The following is a 17,126-nucleotide window of genomic DNA, read 5'->3' on the forward strand; positions in this document are numbered from 1 at the left end:
GGCTTGACAACCTTACCGCCATCTGTGAGCCGTTTGGCTAGAGAAAATGTGGGAGCCTCGACGTCTCACAACTGTAAGGGACTTCACGGCCTGTTTCAAGAATAGCTTTACCATTTTTCTTGTTTCTCTTCACCACGTCAGTTTGGGCTGCCTCTGGAGATGACCACAGTTCAGGGGCGTCGTCTTTGCCAAGGCAAATTCAAGATCGTCCTGGCTCCCGGAGATAGTACCCAGTTAGGACGCCAACTCAGGAGTATGGGAAGTAACAGTGTCGGCACTCCATGTTAGGAGCGTCTGCGACGTTTGTGGGATACGTCCTACATGGCCACGAAGAATGGACAGAGGAGACAGTCCCCACGGCGGGTTAATGATTCGTCGTGGATTTGAATCGTAAACTCGAAGATGGCAGCGACCTACACTGGAAGATGTTAGTAATATTTTCGGGGGAGTTTGTCATACTCCAAAGACTAAATGAATTTATCGGATATAGTAGTTAACGACAGAAGTTTCCTCTGAAAATAAGAATTCAGTCCTACTTCTTAATAATCCGATCTGCACTGTAAACTGCTTATTCTCATTTTACTCTATTAATCAGCTGAATTAATGTACCTCATTAAATATGTTTCTTTTTATTGTAGCGTTTGAATTTCTGGTTTCATATATGGTTGTCGTTAGAGTGTGTTTGAGACTCAACAGAATCATCAGTCATTTCTTTTCTTTTTTTTTTGCAAGACAGAAATAGACCCACGCTAACCCGTGTGTTAACTTGCTCAATTCAGCAGAAAATTTGTCAATTAAAATACGAACAGAGACAGATCTGTCCATCCTTGTCTCTCTTCTGTATCTTCTCACTCTGTCTCAAGACGAATCGCTATGATATAACATCAGCCAGAAGAGCACGACGTCAAGCCACTGTGGTGCAGCCACATATTTGTGCAAAAGAGGCATTAGCCCTCGAAAGGAATAAGGTTTATGAATCGCAGGCTATCAGTGCTAGTGTCGCCTAACGAGTTGCTGTCAGGAATCTATTCCCTTTGACCTATTGATAAGCGGACGTCTTGGCCAGGAAGCACCAGACTTCGAGATGACAACAGAAAACAAGTAAAATAGCTGGCATATACGTACTAAAGTATGGAATAAGTATGTGTAAACGTAAATAAAAGGGAAGACCAAGGCGTAGGTGGGTGGACAATATTAGAATGGATCTTAGAGAGATGGGATGGGATGGTATGGATTGGATAAACCTGGCTCAGGATAGGGACCAGTGGAGGGCTCTTGTGAACACGGTGATGAACCTTCAGGTCCATAATATGCTGGGAAATTCTTGAGTAGCTGCAGAATTGGCGGCTCCTCAAGAAGGGCTCGGCTCCATGAGTAAGTAGGTAAATGTAAATAAAACGTATTATAATAAGATACATGCCCGCCTCTGTGGTCTAGTGGTCAGAGTTCCTGGTTACAGATCCAGAGGTTCCCGACGCCACCAGATTTTCTGAGAAGTAGTGGGTCTGGAACGGGGTCCACTCAACCTCTTGAGGATAATCGAGGAGCTGTTTCAAGGAAACAGAGTCTCCGGTCTAGAAAACCGAAATGAATGACCGTGGGGATTCGTTGCGCTGACCACGCAACACCCTCTATCCGCTAAAGTTGGCACTAACTTTGCAGACAAAGGCGGTCGCTGGGTCGGTATAGTTCGCTTGCAGACTACAGGCCACGGAGTTTTTTTCTTGTTTTCTAATAAGATATATATGCTTTTTAAACTTCCGATAGCATTTGATCATAACCTAATTTAACACTTAGTGGAATGTTTTGTGTACTTCTCAGTCGAGTGTTTTCAAAGTGCAGAATATTCAGTTTTAGCTGTGATGTTATGGCAGATATATTCAACTGAAATTTGTGTAGTTAGTTCGACATCACCTACGTGTATATGTCGTAGGTTCCTTCATATGACCAGTTGGGGTCATACAGACAGCTTGAAGCAAGCCTTAAGTTATTTGCGTGGCTTACAAATTACTTTTTATAGAGGACGTTCCTACTTTTTCCGGTATAGTATGTCTGCATTTTATTGAAACTCGTTGTCTGGCAAACTATGGATCTGAATTCATATTGTTTTCCCACTAATCGAGATGAGGACCTTCCGTGTGTATGGGTTAGGCACGCGCCTTAGGTACAATGCGTCACCCTCCTTCCGATAAAGATCCACAGCCCAAGTTTGCCTTGCTTATCACTTGCAGTGCAAAGGCCAGATAGACATATGTATGTGGTACGTATTGCTTATTTAGTTATATTGCACATGTTATGAAATAGTGTGACATGCTAAGTTTCCTAACTCTAACACGTTGACTCAAATTTTTATTTTCGCGATTTCCTCAACAAAATGGCTGTTTGAAAAAATGTGTCAAAGAGATTTTTGTCTTTCTTCCTCAAAAACATAGTAACATAAGACTTGTTTCTCTTTCGCGCAGTAGGAAGCTCATTATTCTCCCGTGAAATGGAATGCTATTCACAGAAACATCTTTCGTCACTTCTTAACAGGGTAGAGAATTGAAGTCAGTGATTCCCCGTATGTTTAGACCAATGACGTAATAACATTGCATCCTATTGGAAGAGAGAGAGAGAAACTTAAGGACAGGACTTTCTTTCGGAATGGGTGTTGCTTTACTTCTGCTGTATAAATTCCAGGTATTTCAGAAGGACTTTTTATTGTCTAACAATTTTATGTGTAGCCATTAAGGGAATGACTAACTTCAGAAAATATAGATTTAAGGGATTGAAGAGTTATTTAACAATCAAGATATTCTTCTTCCGTGACATAGGAAATTCAAATATCTGAACTTAAAATTGTTATCCCAGACACATTAAAATATGTCTCCTGAAACTTTTTTTTTTCAGAAAGCCTCAATCTCTATTTATTTAAAATTAGTCAAGAAAAATCTAAGTGAGTATGTCGCCCAATTTGCGTTAACCATCTCCACTAATTAATGTTTAAACATGTTATTTCATGATGTACTTCTGAGTGAACTGGGATAGCGCAGTCGGTATAGCGACTGACGACCAAGAGGTAGGAGTTTGAGTCCCGCTATGGTCAAGAATTTTCTCTTCTCCACGTCACCCAGACAGGCTGTGGGGTCCACCAAACCTCCAACCCAATGGATACCGGGGGCTCTTTCCCCGGGGGTAAAGCGGCCGGGGCATGAAGCTGACCACTCACCTCAATCAAGCGCAGAGGCCAAGAAATTATGGATCTATACACAAACTCCCCCATACGTCTTCATGGTGTAGTGCTTAATTAGTTAAGCATACTTAACTTTGCCTTACTTCTACGTGGAATTACCGTATAATGGTACTTGTAACATTCCTACTCTTAACGTCACAAGAAATAGGGGAGACAGAGGAGAGTGGAAGCGGCAGAAGGAAAATTAACACACTTACTTAAAATTCTTGTCTCAAATTCTTCATTTTCCACCCAGACGAATTTTCGCTTGGAGGAGACTGAAGGAAAGGCTCAATTAGCTCACATCCTGTCTCCTCCGGGTGTTACAGAAGTGTTATCAGAATTGCAGTGGCCTTAACCCTTTGAAGGCTGAAGAGAGGGACAGCGGGATTTGTCTGCAGTCAGTACGCATGCTATGAGACATTGTTGCCTTATCAGATGCGAATTACTCCTATCTTATTTAGTTATGTGTGTTAAAATATTTCTTCACCTTCTTTCATCAAATCGCATCACATCACGTATTTGAATTGGCATAATTGTACAAATTATGTCCGCTTTAATTTTATTTGTTATTTTATTTTCTCTCTCTCTGTCTCTCGCTGTGATACTTACAGATTAATCACAGATGGTGCAGATCTTACAACTTTTTGATTATTTATTAACGTAAGATTTCCTGCTCTGGTTATTCGTAACTGTAATCTCGCAAAAAAGAAAGATTCTAGAAAGAACACGTGAATCCTACATTCGTTGAAGTACTTCAACTAACATGGCGATCCTAGTTAAAATGATAACTGTCGTGAATCCTACATTCGTTGAAATACTTCAGTTAACATGGCGATCCTAGTTGAAATGATAACTGTAAGATAAAGGTAAGGTAAAGCTATCCCTGTAACAGGCCTTGGAGACCCATAGGGTTCTGAGACGTCGGGGCTCCAAAATTTTGTAGACAGTCAGCTCACAAACGGCGTTGAGGTTGTCAGCCCTACGCGCCGGCCCCCCTTTACCTCCAAGGAAAATTTCTGGTACTCTTTTCTGTTAGAGTCTGAGTCGATCCCAGAATCATAGTGTGCCTAGAAGTATTCGGTACATTGAAAAAAGCCAATGACCTCATCGGGATCGAACCCGCGACCTTCCGGCTTGAAGCATAGTGCTTCAATCAACTACTCTTCCGCGTGCCCCATATTGATAACTTTACGATCTGAGAAAATATCTGCATACTGTTCGATTAGTAACTTGCGTAATATTCCGGCTGTTTTAAAAAATTACATCGGCTGCAGCTACTTCTTCCAAAATCATCAATATCAAGTTTTGCTGACTTTCCAAAATTCGCTCTGAATACAAATGTAGTTTAAATAATTACTGAGAACTACGTCATCCCTTTTAGATTAGGCCGTGACAACGTGGTGGGTCGCGACCCACAGTTTATCAAACCATGGTTTACGGAATTGTTTCGCGGCTGGAGGGTAAGGGGTGGGGGAATGGAGGAGTTGGATGTGAAGCCTCTAGCGTGTACCTCCCTCTTCCTCACCCTAGCGGCGTTCCTGAAGACGGCCCTGGTTACCCGTGACATTAGTTGATCTCTGCAAGTCCCCACAATCCATCTCAATTTGCCATCTAGTTGAAAGGCACACACTAAGAGACGAACGGTATAAGATATCTTTCGCCATATATAGAGAATATAACTCGAAGGGCATCACCGAAAGAAAGAGAGCAGCCACAGAGAACGATGAAAGGGAAGGAGTAAGTGTAGAAAAGAAAAATGTGACGCCATTAATCTGCATTACTATACATGCACGTGGCTCGCCAGGGTTTTGGAACAATAATATATATGAAATAGCTTGTGCGAGTCGAGTTCGCCCTTCAGCTATTCATCAAGTTGGCCTTTTACATCATTAATACTGATGCATGGTCTGTTCTCTCTGGGTGTGACGCCCGAATACGTTGCTCCTCTTCCACTCTGACACCTAGACGGGTATACGAACAAGGTAATGACAGAACACACCTCAGGGTGATCTCAAAATCAAAAGTACTGTTTCACGAGCAACCTAAATAAAGCATTCTGTCTTGAAACCCAAAGACTGCATATTTATGAACGTTATTATATTCGCCAGTGAATGAGGAGGACAGTCACGATTAGATTTCTTCGTTAAATATTGTTAGAACCATCAAAGGAAGGGAGGAAGGATAGATGGGCGGGGCATATATCACGCATGTGCAGATAAGAGTTTTAGTTGGAAAATTTGAAGGGAAGAGACCACTGTCAACATTTCGGCGTAGATGGGAAGTTAATAGTAAAATTCATTTTAAGGAGATAGCAAGTATTCTGGATTCATCTGGCTCACAAATGGGTCAGTCGACAGGCTCTTGGGCGCATGAAATAAGTGCTTGGGCTCCATGTCTGAAAACTAAATTCCGTGGCTTGAGTCCACAAGCGAACTGTACCGACTGACCGACCGCCGCTTGTCGGCGAAGTTATTCCGAACTTTAGCGTGTAAGGGATGCCGCGTGGTCAACGCAACAAATCCCAGCGGCCGTTAATTTCGGTTTTCTAGACCGGAGCCGCTATTTTTCTATCCAAATAGCTCCGCAGTTATCCTCACGAGGCTGGATGGACCCCGTTCCAGACCCACTACTTCTCAGAATACCTAGTAGCGCCGGGAATCGAACACGGACCTCTGGCTCTGTAGCCAGGAACTCTGACCGCTAGACAACAGAGGGAGTCTAATTTCTTCTCTAGCTGAGAAATAACTTCTCAAGAAGATCACCTCAGGGTGGAATTAATTATCAACGCCATCAGAACTAAAATAAAAGAAACACGTTTTATAAAGTAAAGAACAGAATAATGGACATACGCAATATGGTTATCGTTCTGTAGCCTTATACGCATAATATAAATTCCACCGAACTCTCATCCTTGGCAAGTGTACCATGTGCACTTCTCTGCTACCATCAGCAGTATTTTATGTTAATTACAGACCACTCTGCTGGACAGATACTTTACGTATACCGTATGAACATGCTCCATATTTATATATATGTACTTATGAAATTCATTTTTATTTATAACATGTATTATTTGTTTATAATATAAGGAATGTCAATTAATTAATTTTTAAAATATATGTGTCGTATTTCTAAATTGTTTAAAGATATGGAAAATTTTGGAAGTCATTATTCATAAAAATTACTTTGGAAACCTTTCTACTTAAAAATATACAACTCTTGTAATCAATTCACAAAATTCTTCTTTTGTAGAGGGAGGGTATTCAAATTATATTGAAAGGTAATAATTTGTATGCAATGAAAGTTCTCACAAGATAAAACTTTAAACTGATAAAATTGACTGTAGTAATTATCGAGGGATATCACTGCTATCAACTTCATACAAAATTTTATCCAATAGTCTTCTCTCAAGGTTAAGTCCATATATAGATGACCAGATAGGAAACATCAGTGTGGGTTTCGAGGTAACAGATCAGCTACAGATCAAATCTTTTACATTCGTCAGATGGTGGAGAAAAATGGGAGTACAATGAGACAGCTATTCATACACTTAAAAAAAGCCTATGATTCAGTTAGGAGGGAAGTATTTTACAATATTCTGATAGAGTTTGGGATACCCATGAAATTAGTTAGGTTGATTAAAATGTGTTTAAACAAAACGTATAGTAAAGTCCGTGTAGGTAAATATTTGTCTGATAAATTTCCTATCCAGAATGGTCTATAAAAAGGAGATGCTTTATCGCCACTCCTTTTCAACTTTGCTTTAAAATATGCAATTAGGAAGGTCCAGGGAAACCAGGTGGGACTGAAATTAAACGGGACATATCAGCTGTTGGCCTATGCCGATGATGTAAATCTACTGGGTGATAATGTATATACCATAAAGAAAAACACACAAACTTTAATTGACGCAAATAAAGAGGTTGGTCTAGAAGTAAACACAGAGAAAACTAAGTATATGTTGCGCTGTTGTCACCAAAATGCAGGGCAAGATAGGAAACAGATGTTTTGAAAATGTGGCACAGTTCAGAAAATTGGGAACGACGATAAGAGATTGAAACCTGATTCATGAGGTAATTAAGAGGAGATTGAACTCCGGTAATGCTTGCTACCATTCAGTCCAGAACCTTTTGTCTTGTCGTCTGCTATCGAAAAACATAAAAATTAGAATATACAAAATTATAATTTTGCCTGTGGTTCTGTATGGGTGTGAAAATTGGTCTCTGACATTGAGGGAGGAACATAGACTGAGGGTGTTTAAGAACAGGGTGTTGAGAATATTTAGACCGAAGAGAGATGAAGTGACAGGAGGTTGGAGAAAACTGCATAATGAGGAGCTTCATAACTTGTACTCTTCTCCAAGTATAATTAGAATGATCAAAGCAAGGAGGATGAGGTGGGCAGGTCATGTAGCACGAATGGGGGAGACGAGGACTACATATAGGATATTGTTGGGAAAGCCAGAAGGAAAGAGACCACTGGGAAGACTAAGGCGTAGGTGGGTGGACAATATTAAAATGGATCTTAGAGAGATAGGATTGGACGATATTGATTGGATTGATCTGGCTCAGGATAGGGACCAGTAGAGGGCTCTTGTGAACACGGTAATGAATCTTCCGGTTCCATAAAATGCTGGGAAATTCTTGAATAGCTGCAGAATTGGCGGCTCCTCCAGAAGGGCTCAGCTCCATGAGTGAGTAGGTAAGTAAGTAACATAGTAAGTAATGTAATGAAAGTTCAAGTTATTATGAAATGCATAAAATAGTAACTGGAGTTTGTACCTTAGCTCCTAAGACGGGAACTGCCACAATATTACAAGTTACGCCGAAAAATGCCTTCTTCCGAACACTCCGAATACTGAACTGAAGAACACCTGAAATTTACTGAAAAGGTGGCGGTACAACTCATGAGAGGAGTGGGAGGCATTTATGAAAATAAAGGATATTTTTACAGTTAACCATTTCGTTAGGGCTTTGTCCGCTCCGTGAAAGCGAGTACCTGTTTACCAGTACTTGGTATTCCCAGATTTAAGGTTGTGGCTTAAATACAATAGGTTCTGTCCCTTCTAAGCAAGGCACACAGAAACAAGAATATTGAGGTTTTATGTTATTATATATGCTGACAATTTGGCATTTTTTTTTCTTTTTATATTACTTTTCGTGACCCACTTAACAGTTTCCATGGCCCCCCATTTTTTCCTGCTGGCCCTTCCGAAATAGAGCACGGCCCCCGCTGAGAACTACTCGCTTAGTGGATAGGCAGATTTACCTGTACCAGGCTATGCAGCCGTCAAGTTTCCTATTGTATATAATAGCTTGGGCAATTTATTTCATTCATCAGTAATCTGTCAGACGACAGGTCCACAGTCTCTTCCAAAACAGTTCCTCCACTTAATGCGATCTTCTGTTTTTGGAAAGAGACTATCCAGGAAAAATGATAATGTGGTAGTTTTTCCATTTGCTTTCCACATCGCAGTACAACAGCCGTTCAAACCACTCTGGTCACGCCTGTTGCTATACGAACTTGAACCATCTCGAGCATCATTTGCTCTGTGCTTCTTTACCAGTTGAATATAGGGCTAGTGCTCGAGGAGAACCTTGTATCATGTAGCGACCTAATGATTGTTGTAGTGTTACGGGCTCAGCTCCGTCGAGTTTTAAATACCATGGTGGCCTGACACTCAACCCCGAATGTAGTCATCACATTCACTTACACAGCCCTCATTTTTCAGTCAGTATAATGACTAGGCTACAGGTTGGACGACCGGGGTTTAATTTCAGGCTGGGGCAAGGATTTTTCACTTCGCCCACGTCTCCAGTCCTCCCAAAATAAGTCACTTTCACCTCATGCCAAAGTTAAGAATGCATGGAGTTTTACCTCTGTTCCCCCATACAATTTTACGGTCTGGTTCTTAAATAAGCACAGGAACAGCCTTAACTTATTCTGTTAATTTGTATATTAAAATACCCTGCGCTGGCTCGCATTGGATGCTTTGCAGTTGTCGCGAGAGTCACTTCTGAACCTGTAATGCATCACGACCTTGTTGTTCTCTTCATTACAGACGCTCTCGGGACCGATCCGGGATCGTCGTGGCGCTCCGAGACGCCGGAAGATCAGACGTCGCCCTCCCCTAGCTCTTGTGCTACCCCGAACTCCGCCACGGACGTCCCCGACGCCGAATTAACCTTCACCGTTGGGGTGACTGAGGGAACGCCATATGCTTGCCAGTTTTGCGACAAGGCGTTCCCTAGGCTCAGTTATCTCAAGAAACATGAACAGGTAAGAGAGAAAGCAAGTACAGAGAGTTGATTCTGCTAACGAAAATGTTATGATATCCACAAGTACGCCGAGGCAGGGCATTTTTTCCTGCAGAAGGGTTATTCTTTCTGTAGTAGTAGTGGTGGTGGTGGCAGTGGAGGGAGGATGAGGAGGAGGATAGGTATTCGTGTTTAAGGACTTTTTTCTGGATTGGTAAAAGGAAGAAAATAGAATAGCCTAATGAAATATAATGCATAACTAATTACGTTGTAGATTATTTGGAGTTTCTAATTTAGTGCGTGAATGACTTCTAAAAATAAAATGAAGTCACTATTCACTTTTGTAACTTAAATCTTAATTTCTAAATTTGCGGTAATAAAAATTGAAAAGGAATACGCAGTAGAAATAGAAAGAATGATAAGGAATATTATGTCTGAACATGAAAGACGTCATATCACACCGTTCACTTCGTAGTTCAACTTTGCTTAAATTTTTCAGTTGACACAGCGTCATTAAATAATATGAGACGCTTAAAAAAGCCACTCATTCAGCGATACCATCAGTCTCTTACTTAATCTACAGAGCGGCCTCCGTAGTCTAGGTGTAACGTTCCCACCTCATGACTCAAAGTACGCGGGTTCAAACCCGGCGGAGGTCGTGGAATTTTTAAGGGCGGAAAAATTCAGGGAACAAATCCTCCGGGAGGGACTAGAGCCGTGGGTCCCGTGTCGTAGATTTACGGCACGTAAAAGAACCTCATGTTTCTAGGAGATCTCTGAGCTAAATTAGGCAAATTTCCCGCCCAAGTAGTTTCCAATGCCTCCGGTAGATGGGAGAGCTTAGGTACCACTGCCAGAGGAGGGACGACCTCACTGACAGAAAGGGACTAACTATTAGATACCACTGCCAGTAGAAGGCCGAAACCTCGCTGGCAGACGGAACGATAGCAAGCATCAGTACCGGTAGGATATGGAGACAGTAGAAATTCAAAGGGGGATGCACAATAGATCAAACTGGTCGTGGTGCATGGGGTAACCCACCCCCTCAATACTCAATACTAAATCTATAAATTGCTGACTATTGTAGGACACTTTTACAACTACAGGAAGGACGCGTCCACGACACACGTTTCTTGAACACTTTGTTTTCGTATTGGAAATTAAATGTCCAGTTTCCCATATGATAAAATTTAAAGCTTAAATTAACAAATAATGGATAGCACATCGCTTTAAGTTGATAAATACAATGGAAATGTAATAAGTTATATTTAATTTTAAATAACAGCTAATTGTTTCTAAACACCGCTGCATTACCTTTGACGGGAAAAGCAAACCGTGTTACTGCATCTATGTTACTTTAGGAGCCTTAACGACGTCTACTGATATTTCTCTCACAGGACGCACTTTGAGTTCACGTAGCGACTTCTTAGAAGTCTGCTTTATGAAAACACTTATCTGTAGAATTTTATGAAGTTCATCTCGTAGGGTACAATAAAGCATGTACTATCTGCTCGCTGCAGTGAAGTGGCTCTACAATGGATCAAACGAGAACACGTATAGTACACATGTCAAATCAAATTAATGAAATTACAGTTGATATTTTCCATTATTTTAACTCGTGTCCTTATACTTAAACCATGTGCGGCAACAGCAGGGAGCAAGGCTAACACATTAGTCACTTTTTTGCGTGTTTCTATATGTGTATATATGTTTGTGCGTTTGTAATTGGGTATGTTGTTGTACGCTGTTTTTGAACATCTGAGTGAAAGAAGGGTCTATAGCTCTCATTAGTCAGAGCACCATTGTGTGAATGTTTCGATGGATGCTGTGATTTCGATTATTAGCATTATCGTTTCGAAGCTGCTGTGCGAACATGACAACATGCTCTGATATAACTCTTAACGAGCTTAATGGAAAAAATCAAGCCAAATGAAATTCGATTAAATGGAATTAAGCTCTGGATAAATTCCAGATGTAATAAAATGTTAGTTATACGCATATGTTTAATCGTATTTTGTCGTGAATTGGAAGAGGAACACATGAACCCAAATGAATGTATATGGCGGAAAGAAGCAAATGTTAAACTAAAACGATTTGGTTTAAAAATGGTCTGTATTTGTCGCATGAAGTTGTTTAAATTGAAACAAACACTCCTCCAAATAATGAATTAACAACCTGAGAGGGAAATCGACAAGAAAATTAAGACAACTATATTACCAAGTACGATGTAATTGTAATAAAAGAGTAAAGGGTGAAGTTGTTTCTGTGCTTAACTAAGTAAGCAAGTAAGTACCGGGGGCTCTCTCCCCAGGGCAAAGAGGCGGGGTATGAAGCTGACCACTCACTTCCAGCTAGTACCGAGGTCAAGAAAACGTTGATCTATACATCCACTCCCCCATACGCCTCATGGCATGCTTAATTAAGCACAGGGAGAGCTTTACCTTATGATTCACGAGATTATATACGTTTGTTTATTGCCCCCCTGATATCGTTATGACACGAGCATCACAAATATGAGAGGGCGAATAGTCCACAGCAATAACATTCCAGATAACATTGTATGTTCATTTCTATAACATCATCTGTAACCTCCCATTAAAGTGAGGTATATGTACTCGACACAGCATGCAAAGGATAATGGAGTTGAAATTAGGTACACAGACAAATATAAACCATTTGATTTAATTTTATTTATTTTACTGGTAGTTAATGACTACGGCTGTAGGTAACAGGGTGATGATAAATTACGAATTTCCATCGGTTATTGTACCGATCACAATGGCTGCGCGGTTTAAGCCATGAACTGTCTTCGCTCGCTCGAACGCTGCGATCGTGGGTTCGAATCACTACTCAAGGCATGTCTGTCTGTCTGTCTTTATTCTGTGTCTGTGTTCTGTATAGGTAGCGGACTTGTGTCGGGCTCATCCCCCGTCCAAGGATTCCTGCCGACTGTCTAATGTTAGAAAACTGAAGTGAAAGCGAAGCGTTTCAAGCATAACCTATGATCCAAATCATCCAATTGGGAGCAACAGGAATAGATAGACAGATAGATAGATAGATTCCGAAATGTGCTTTCTAGTTTTTAGAATACTTGGCGAAAGTAAGAGTCAGAGACCCCATTAATTCTGAATGTTATGTACCATCGTCAGAACCCTTTAGAATCAAGCTGAAAATCGCTTATCGTCACATGAATTGGTTTTCACCCTTGTAGGGCTTACTGTATATAATCTTTAGCTTGATATTTAATTATGTACAGGAGAGAATATGTGGAAATTAATCACATCTACGCTAATAAGCAATTGCTTTATCTGGAATTAGACTGTAACAAGTAGGGTTACTGTATTATTTTTAGCTTAACGCTTGATTTCAGTAGATTTTTCTCTGATAAATTTATACTTTGCGAATTAAGATGAAATTGACTGAAAAATGCAAAGCTATACGACTATTTTTATTCATCTGCCCATAATTAGCTTCCAGATCATTTTAATTGTCAAACTATGGACAAAAATGTTGTATGCATTTTATTTTCTAATAGTTTCCTTTTTAAATTCAGATGAACTTGAATACAATTAGAATGTGTTTTCCTTAACGTTTTAGCTTTAAGGCGTGAGGATCTTCAGTTGCGATGTCATAGTGTCTATGTGGATGTACCTATTCTATATTATTGTCTCATGAACTTGGATCGAAAAGGATATGATTTTAGTATGAAGAAATTTGTTTTTCATTCTACACAGTATATTTTCAAAAATTATCTTCGTTGCTAGAAATATGAGTATTTTCGCATTGGCCCTGTAAAAATGAATATACTTACTCATCCAGTATTATTAACTTGAGGAATTCGTCTTAGTATCGTCATTGCTGCGGATTTGTCTCACTTTAGCATTGAGTGACAAGTTCTGTAACAGCGGAAGATAGTTTGTTGTCTGGTCTAGCCTAGACCGGGAGCTGATTTGAGAAAAGAGACAAGACTCGCCTCGCTGATGACTTTATAGTTCACAAGAACTTAGCGTTATTCTAGTCCAGGTTTTATACCAGCAGGCAGACGGACATGCCTTCAAGAGGATATGCAGTTACACAGGTTTCCCAGCCATTGCATGTTTCAACATTGTCCTTTCGCGAAGTTTCAAGGTTACTCTTTTCATATGCAATGTCTTCAGTAGTAACCTCTGTATGATGCGTATGGTACTGGTTATGCTACGGATAATGGTTTGTTACTAAAACAAAGTTCCTGGGTCCGGCTCACATAACTGTGCACTCTGAACGGACTAAGAAGGCACAGAGTAGGTTCTACACCAACAGAATTGTGAAATTTTAGTTTTTAGGTTCTCACAACGTAGAATAAAATGCGAATTTCATTAATGTTTCGAAGGAATTTAACTGTTTATAGCTCTGCTGGCAGCCTGATTCTTGCTGGATATTTGCTTGGCTTGCTTGACCATGAAGATGGAGGCATTAATTTTATTAAGCAAAGGATGTCTTGTTTTTACAAATCGTTTACAACACAGCATGTGCATATATAAACATACAATACATGCACGGTCCCTGTCAATGGAAACTTTATTCTGCTGAGGGTGCCTTGTTCTGCAAAAGTACGTATTTTACAATGCCATACAACACACATATATACATATATACACGCAGTATATACAGGGACTCTTGTTAGTTTAGATTATTAAGTAGATTGTTCCCTGTCGTTTTAAAAATGCTGCTACTCTCCGTATCCACGGTAGCCGATATTACAGCCGAGATTCGAATCTCCCAAGCTCCGAATACAAGTCTAAAGCGTTACCGCTACACTAACCTGCTTTGTGTGTCACTGAGTTCTGACTTCTACTACCTTGCTCAATATGTATTATAATCTGGTGGATTGTTACCAAAATTATCTTTCTACCTTCACATGTATTGTACTTCGCCCAGTCCTCTGCCATATCCGTCTTTGCATAACAGCTGAAGAATTCCGGTAAGTATACATCTTACTGAAGAGTGTTGAGACTGGCCGTTCTCGAAACATATCCTTTTCACCTGGGACTCTGTCCAGTTCTCCGCTAGGTCAAGATGCTGAATGCCTGAGTCAGTCTGCAAGGTAGCATGATGGAAGGTAACTTCATCTCCACTTGAGAAATATATACTGGGTGACTAGGAAATTCGTAACCGTCTGGTATCTGACGGACACATTCAAATATCTTCGTACTCGGCGTGCTAGAGTTCGTACTCCGAGACTGATTGTCGATTGTATTAGAAACTTTCTTCTTAATCAGTACTTGCGATAACAATAGAAATATTGAGAGTACCTTGTATAAAACAGCACTTTGTCAATTAAACAGCTTAAGTAGTTTTAACAAGGAATATGGAAATTGTTTTATTTCTAACAGAGAAAGTAACCATTCTGGATAGGACTTTCCCGATAGGGTAGTGGTTGCCAATCGAGAGGGCGAGTTCAGACTTCAGGGGGTTCCGGGAGAGGGGCGTGACGACTTGAGAAAACATTCAATTTCTTAATCAAGATGAGCCGCAATAATTGTTTCATCTTTATTTAACACTCACTTCCTTACTTCCTTAAGCACCCGTTACAATTGTCAGGCCGTCTAAAAAGATAAAGGTAAAGGTGAAGATGTCTCTATGCTCAACTAATTAAGCACTACGCCATGACAGCGTATGGGGGGAGTGGATTTATTAGATCCACGTTTTATTGACCTCGGCGCTAGTTGAAGGTGAGTGGTGAGCTTCACTCCCCGGCCGCTTTACCCCTGGGAAATAGTCCCCGTTACCCATTCAATAGGAGTTTGTGTGGACCTAGGAGCCGGTCTGGACGACGTTGAGAAGAGAAAATTTTTGGCCATACCGGGACTCGAACTCCGACACCTTGGTCATCTAGCCCGTAGCCAGTCGTTGTACCTGCTACGCTATCCCGGCTCCCATTATCAGTCTGCGTAGGCCCACTAAAAATCAACAATTTTAACATTTTTCGACCTCCAATTAATCACTCTTTTGAAACTTCGAAATTTTGCTCTCAGTCTGTTATGATCATACACAATAATATAAATATGAGCGCCAAGGATTATTTTTTATTGCTAGTGGGGCGGGACTAAGTTCCTTGTACTTCGGCCACTTCTGGCCTATTGTACCAGCCCCAGCTGATAGGTGAGGGTGATTGTGGAGCAATTGGTGGAATAAAGATTGGCAGGGGAAACGGAAGTACTCGGAGAAAACCTGCCCCAGCGCCACTTTGTCCACCACAAATCCCACTTGACCAGACCCGGGATCGAACCCGGGCCGCCGCGGTGGGAAGCTAGCGACTAACCTCTTGAGCTATGCCGCGGCCTTAGCGCCAAGGGTTATATTTATGCCAATGAAGAAATGGGGCAATTAGAATTTGATGAAATCCAAAGGAGGCTTCATATTTAAAATTTTGGGATTGTCGTTCTAGAGTAACATTAGGAAAGAGTGGGGTTAAATCATCCCATAGCTTTGTTCGTTGTAACTTGAAAATGCTCTAAACAAAAGTTCATTTGCATGAACTCAAAGAGGTATCTGTACCATTGTTGGGAAAGCGCTGACATAGCAGTAAATTCCTTTGCTCCCATTCAGAAAGTTCTCACTTCGAATCCCGACCGGGATACCGGCTACACAGACTGAGGATTTCACTCCCTCCAGACAAATGCTGAAAGAATATATCAGTTGTGAAATAACCGCTTCCTTCCAGATCCTCTATCATCGAACCATTCTACGCTCTACTGTGAGGCTACTGATAGCTTTCTAAAATTGTTACTCTTCCATGTTCTACCACGAATTGTCTCTGCTACAGGCATACTGTATCAAAGTCTGACGAGCTAAACGAAGAACTTAAATCTAAACGACTGTTACTGTCAATAAAAAGTCTGTGAACGTATAATAATTACAGTCGTTGTAAATAAAAGTGGAGCCGGGATAGCTCAGTCGGTATAGCGACTGGCTACTGGCTGAAGGACGGAGGAGTCAGAGTTCGAGTCCCGCTGAGGAAAGAATTTTCATTCCTCCATATCGTCCAGACCGGCTCTGAGGTCCACCCACCCTCCTACACAATGGGTACCGAGGACTCTTTCCTCGGAGGTAAAGCCGCCGGGTCGTGAAGGTGACCACTCACCTCAAACCAGTACCGAGATCAAGAAAATGTGGATCTACAGATCCACTTTCCATAAGCCTTAATGACGTAATGCTTTATTGGTTAAGCATAGTGACATTTTTTTTTCCTTGGCTCTACAGCCCCAGTGGGCCTAGGCCTACCTCCGTGAACTTCTCCGTTCTCTTCGGATTTTCTAGATCTTACACATTCGGTAGGACTCCTTGGGCCGGTGATCAGCTCGTCGCAAGGCCTCTACCTGTACACAAACACAGAAAATCGCACATATACAAACTTAACATCCATGCCCTGAGTGGGATTCGAACCCACGATCCCGGTTTCCAAGCGAGCGAAGACAGTACATGCCTTAGACCGCTCGGCTACCGTGACCGGCTATGGACATCCTTACCTTTGTATATAAAAGTACTTGGCTAAATCCGTGCTGTTGAAATGTTTGCTCATTTTATGTTAGTAGTGGTAGTAGTAGTAAATAGTAGTAGTATGAGTAGTAGTAGTAGTAGTAGCAGTAGCAGTAGCAGTAGCAGTAGCAGTAGCA

The 17,126-nt window shown here is 41.0% G+C and overlaps 1 protein-coding gene across 2 annotated transcripts in view; it reads left to right on the forward strand.

The window, feature by feature from the left end:
• The window catches only part of LOC111872031 (zinc finger protein 423), a 610,024-nt gene that overhangs the window by 515,409 nt on the left and 77,489 nt on the right, over positions 1-17,126 (forward strand). For both annotated transcript variants that reach the window (XM_033754486.1, XM_033754487.1), the window contains one exon: positions 9,276-9,493. In XM_033754486.1, coding sequence (XP_033610377.1) covers positions 9,276-9,493 — 218 coding nt within the window. The remainder of the gene's footprint in view (positions 1-9,275; positions 9,494-17,126) is intronic.

The sequence above is a fragment of the Cryptotermes secundus genome, unplaced genomic scaffold (genome assembly GCF_002891405.2).
Source record: "Cryptotermes secundus unplaced genomic scaffold, Csec_1.0 scaffold87, whole genome shotgun sequence".
In the NCBI taxonomy this organism is placed as follows: domain Eukaryota; kingdom Metazoa; phylum Arthropoda; class Insecta; order Blattodea; family Kalotermitidae; genus Cryptotermes; species Cryptotermes secundus.